The sequence below is a fragment of the Coregonus clupeaformis genome, chromosome 7 (genome assembly GCF_020615455.1).
Source record: "Coregonus clupeaformis isolate EN_2021a chromosome 7, ASM2061545v1, whole genome shotgun sequence".
NCBI classification, from domain to species: Eukaryota; Metazoa; Chordata; class Actinopteri; order Salmoniformes; family Salmonidae; genus Coregonus; species Coregonus clupeaformis.
Genome location: NC_059198.1, coordinates 20,721,762 through 20,727,761, shown reverse-complemented (window position 1 = coordinate 20,727,761; position 6,000 = coordinate 20,721,762). Strand labels below are relative to the sequence as shown.

Sequence of the window (6,000 nt, the reverse complement as noted above, 5' to 3'; positions counted from 1 at the left end):
AAATCAGATATTTTATATTTGAGATTCTTCAAATCGGCACCCTTTGCCTTGATGACAGTTTTGCACACTCTTGGCATTCTCTCAACCAGCTTCATGAGGTAGTCACCTGGAATGCATTTAAATTAACATATGTGCCTTCTTAAAAGTTAATTTGTGGAATTTATTTCCTTCTTAATACATTTGAGCCAATCAGTTGTGTTGTGACAAGGTAGGGGGTATAAGGTAGGGGGGGTATACAGAAGATAGCCCTATTTGGTAAAAGACCAAGTCCATATTATGGCAAGAACTGCTCAAATAAGCAAAGCGAAACAACAGTCCATCATTACTTTAAGACATGAAGGTCAGTCAATATGGAACATTTCAAGAACTTTGAAAGTTTCTTCAAGTGCAGTCGCAAAAACCACAAGCGCTATGATTAAACTGGCTCTCATGAGGACCGCCACAGGAATGGAAGACCCAGAGTTACCTCTGCTGTACAGGATAAGTTACCAGCCTCAAATAAATGTTCATGTAACAGACACATCTCAACATCAACTGTTCAGAGGAGACTGTGTGAATCAGGCCTTCATGGTCAAATTGCTGCAAAGAAACCACTACTAAAAGACACCAATAAGAATAAGAGACTTGCTTGGGCCAAGAAACATGAGCAATGGACATTAGACCGGTGGAAATGTGTCCTTTGGTCTGGAGTCCAACTTGGAGGTTTTTGGTTCCAACCGCCGTGGCTTTGTGAGACGCGGTGTGGGTGATCTTTGCTGGTGACACTGTCTGTGATTTATTTAGAATTCAAGGCACACTTAACCAGCATGGCTACCACAGCATTCTGCAGCGATACGCCATCCCATCTGGTTTGGGCTTAGTGGGACTATCATTTGTTTTTCAACAAGACAATGACCCAACACACCTCCAGGCTGTGTAAGGGCTATTTTACCAAGAAGGAGAGTGATGGAGTGCTGCATCAGATGACCTGGCCTCCACAATCCCCCGACCTCAACCCAATTGAGATGGTTTGGGATGAGTCGGACGGCAGCGTGAAGGAAAAGCAGCCAATGAGTGCTCAGCATATGTGGGAACTCCTTCAAGACTGTTGGAAAAGCATTCCAGGTGAAGCTGGTTGAGAGAATACCAAGAGTGTGCAAAGCTGTCATCAAGGCAAAGGGTGGCTTTTTGAAGAATCTCAAATATAAATTATATTTTGATTTGTTTAACACTTTTTTGGTTACTACATGATTCCATATGTGTTATTTCATAGTTTTGATGTCTTCACTATTATTCTACAATTTAGAAAATAATACAAATATAGAAAAACGCTGGAATGAGTAGGTGTGTCCAAACTTTTGACTGGTACTGTACATGTCGGTGAGATGTGGAAACCCAGCCATGCTAATTAATAGGGCTGGTTGTTGCCGGTTCTGTGACTGGTTGGTTGTATAGCAATATGAAGGAGCATCATCTCTGATAACCTGCTCTCTCTGTCTGTCCTCCCAGCTCCCTCACCTCTGACCAGGGCTTGGACATGATGGAACGTCTGGGTCGGCGGGTCAACCTCCACGTGACCGACCTTCTCCACCTCTCGTAGGTATTACAGGACACAAACATGCAGTAACGCAGACATAAGGCTGTGGCGTTCTTGGAATTTGAGGTTACCGTAATTGGCCATGTACACGGTCACCGACATAGCCAGGTTGGAGAGGATTAGTGCATTGTCCATTTGACACAACATTAGGGCATTATAGGCCTCAGAGCCAGAACAACCTTGTCGACTGCCGTTGAATATTTTTTTACTAGTCAGACACATCCAACCTTTTTTAAAAAAGAAAACAGATGTATTTATTTACTAGCAAGCAATGAAACGTGCATTGTATAAAAGAAAGTCCACGCATTAAATAATTTTTTTACGGAAGTGCCATAGCCTATAGTGCTCTACACCCCCGCGCATCTAGCATATTAGCTGCTTGAGCATCAAAGGAAAGGTGGAAAAAGGAGCAGATGTAGAAAGTTTAATAGACAGACTGTTGGATTATTTTTTTCTTATAATCATTTGTAAACACTCCCGCTATTAGGTAAAGTTCATCTAAATGAAACTAAAGTTAATAATAATTATTATTATAATGTAGGCCTATCTAAACTGTTATTTTATTTTCATGACAGTCTTCACCCATAACTGTCAGTTACACGGTTATTCAATTACCATCACAGCCCTATGAACACACACACCTTGTGTTGTTGTTGTTGTTGTTGTTGTTGTTGTTGTTGATGAGTGGGACTGGAAGGTATTGTCAACATAACAGTCTAAACCAGGGGTGTCAAACTCCTCCCTTATACTTGATTGATCAATAAAGGCCATTGATTGGTTAGGAACTTCCCTCATCTGGTTGTCTAGGTCTTAAAGGGGCTATCTGCAGTTTAAACAATAACAAAGCAGCCACTCCAACACTTTGATAAATAGCTCAGGGATGGGGCTGGAGAAATGTAACCACTCAAATTCATAGAGGGAGCTATGGGTAAAAGGACTGACCATCCATGAGATCTAAATGATAGTTTTAACCATGTTTTGAAGCTGTGTTTGTTAACAGTGACATTGTTTACATTACATCCATTGGAGTTAAACAAGCTTATATTTTGGTTTCTGATGGGGTAAGACAGATTCACTAAGCTCATGAGGCATTTATAAGTTATATTCTTCTAGAATCAATGGCTATATATAATTACTTCAATGTCCAAAAATGGATGTAGCAACTGTAGATTGCTACGTATTGAAATGAAATCTCAAAGACCAGCAGACACGGCCCTCCAGGAATTAGGTTTGACATCCCTGGTCTAAACTAAAAGACCATTTAAAATTCAGAAGAGGAATGTTTTTTTGTGATGTTTAAAAAAAACTATAATGTGAGCTTAGGGAACAGATTGAAGGTTGTCCAGCACTCCAGAAACACTAAGTACTGTGTGTGTGGAGCTGCCCCTGCAGTGCTGTAGCGGAGTGTGTAGGCGTTGGTTGTTATTCTGACCTTTGTGTGTGTTTGACTTCCTCTGGGGAGAGAAATCAGCTCTAATTACCTCCACATATAGGATGCATCCTAAATGGCACCCTATTCCCTATATAGGATCCATAGGGCTCTGGTCAAAAGCAGTGCACTATATAGAGAATAGGGTGCCATTGGGGACAACCATATTCTGATGTCTCTATTGGATTCACATCGCTGCATTGTTGTTGTCGATGACTCTAAACACATTTAAAAAACAGTCATGTTTCCTAACAATATGCTCTTTGTTGTGAAAAGACTTGAGAAACACACACACAAGTACATAAGCATGCAAGTGCACACACACACACACACAGAATCCCGCTGCAGAGCGATAGCAGTGTTAATGTATTAATGACATGGTGAACCATCCTTGAACCCAGCTAGTTTCTCATGGTAGTTCTATGGATATCCTGCTGGAACCAGACCATGTAGGAGGCAGACGAGACGTGTAAAAACTGAGTCTGACAAGCCTTTCAAGCCCCTAAACCAGGACAGGGGACGTCTGGGTGCTTCTCGTACAACACTAGCATATGCTTAGATGCCAGAGGTGCAAACAGTAGGCTTTGTTTCTATGGACACCTACTGCTATTCAGGTGCTTAGTTCCATTATTTGGAGGTAAAGATGACATATTATCATTGTGGCTCAGTTGGTAGAGCAAAGGGCTTGCATTGCCAAGAATCATGGGTTCGATTCATGCTCGTGCCACCCATTTGAAAGATTCACGCTGGGGCCACCCATATGAAAAATGTATGCACGCATGACTGTACGTTGCTTTGGATAAAAGAGGCTGCTTAATGGCATACAGTATTTTGTAATATATTTGATTTTAGTGATAGGACAAACTAGGCAAACCCACCAAATGAGATATTAACCAAAGAAACAGTTTCAACTGCAAATCATTCAAAATTGCTCAACAAACTTGCCAATGACTCATGAGGGATGAGCATTATGAGTCATGCATCTCTGTCCAGACCGGCTCTATTATGCCACACCGAGCTGATAGCTAGCTCTTACGTATTCTGTTCCAGGAGACCGATATACAGAGATACAGATGGCTGCTAATGTATCCTTTGTCTGCTCTGTTTTTCCCTCCTTTTGGACTAAATGTGCTGTGCTAGAAGCGTATTTATGGAGAAATGATGGGCATTTGTTCGCGGATGATGCAAGCCAGAGCTCATTGTGTTTTTCTCCAGTATGCTCAGCTGGTGAGACTATGAAAGCACCCGTCTCGATGTGAACCAACTGTCTGCTAGTGAGGGTCAGAACACACTGACACCCCAATGCGTCCCAAATGGCACCATATTCCCTAAATAGTGCAGAGGGCTCTAGTCAAAAGCAGTGCACTGGGTCGTTCCACCAATTCGGTGCCTTTGGTGAAGTGTAACTTGGTCCCAAAAACGTTTGATTTCGTCTAATTCTAACATTCTTTCATAAAGAGAACATGTTCAACTTCATAAAAAACATGTTTTCCCATCTCAAGTTAAATAAATAAAAATACTTTAGTAAGTGCCTATTAAGTGCCAAATAAAATCCCCTTGTGACAGGGGGAATGGAAGCTTGTTGTGTGCAACAGGGAGGGGCAATTGAATACAAGCTTCACATTTGTTAAATGCCCACACGAGAATAAATCCACTTTTTCTAGGTGAAAGACAATGGCCAGAGCTTGCCCATGATGTTGCACAACGATTTAAGTCAGTAAGTCATAGCTTTAGTCAAAGTATGTAATATTTGGGCTTGAAGTAACAAATCCAAACTGCCCACTTTGTGCAAATCCGTGTGAATCCACTTTTGCCTGTGATATGACATACAAATTATTAGTTTCATTTCAGGGCATAAAAAAAAATATATATATATATTTATTTTACCACCCACCAGCATGGCAAAGTTATTCCTCTTTGAGACTGAGATGAGCCAAACAGCCTTGTGTCCACTTGGCCGCCTGAGCCATGAAGCAAATTAAAATAAGGGGTGCAAACTTATGTTTTTGCAGCTCCACTTTTCCCCCCCAGAAAATGATCATAATCCATTGGATAATTTGTACATTTTTATTTTTACTTAAATCAATGCTTATGACAAATCCAGCTCCAGAACCAGCCATAGAATATGGTGTAGTAAAAAAAAAGAAGAGCAACAACAAATAACATTAGCTAGCTAGATAAGGTTGGCATGCTAGCTAGCTACACTGACAGTTGTCAGTGCTCTATTTGTGGATGTTTATCAACTCCACATGAAAATTCCTACACCCACTAAGTAGCCTTTGTCATTCTTTGGAGGTGGAACCTAAACGTGCATTTCCTCTCTAGGACAGGAAATTATGTTGAAATAGTGGGCAGGGTCCTTTAAAACATTTCTAGCCTGTCTTATAACAGTTGACGTGTTTTGCTGGACCCGCTCAGTTTTCCACCACAAACTACCATAAAATGGCCAAAAAGACTGGAACCAGCTCAACTGCTTTTACACTATAAGTTGACCATAGGCAGCGCGTGAGTTTCAAGTTTGGGGAAACTAATGTTCACCATAAAAATGCACCTTTATAATAAAGCATTCAATGCATCATCGCATTTGCAGACTTACTGTATGTAAGATAGCCTACTACAGTATTTGCAATGTGATGAGTAGATTTGATAATCATAATTTAGGCTAATAATATAATTCAATCACTGTTCGCAAAAAATACCGTTCAATGCATGGCTGAGCGCGTATAGCGTAGAGTAATGTAGGCCTAGGCTATATCAGATACGTTTCTTTCTTTGCACAGGAAAAATGTTGCCTTTTTTAAACACATTACATGCAATTCTACTACACTTTATGTGACTGGAGACATTAGCAGAATATTTTTTAATACGACAAATTACAGGTTAGCCTGCTCTGCTGACACTGACAAACAGATCAATAAAAACAACGTTGTCTGATCCATATAATAGGCCTACGAGAAGGGGAGACACAAATATAATATGATCTAAACTGCAGGAG

At 40.7% G+C, this 6,000-nt stretch overlaps 1 protein-coding gene across 1 annotated transcript in view; it reads left to right on the top strand.

The window, feature by feature from the left end:
* The window catches only part of LOC121569845 (receptor-type tyrosine-protein phosphatase N2), a 320,798-nt gene that overhangs the window by 118,214 nt on the left and 196,584 nt on the right, over positions 1-6,000 (top strand). The window contains exon 9 of the mRNA XM_041881082.2: positions 1,489-1,575. Coding sequence (XP_041737016.1) covers positions 1,489-1,575 — 87 coding nt within the window. The remainder of the gene's footprint in view (positions 1-1,488; positions 1,576-6,000) is intronic.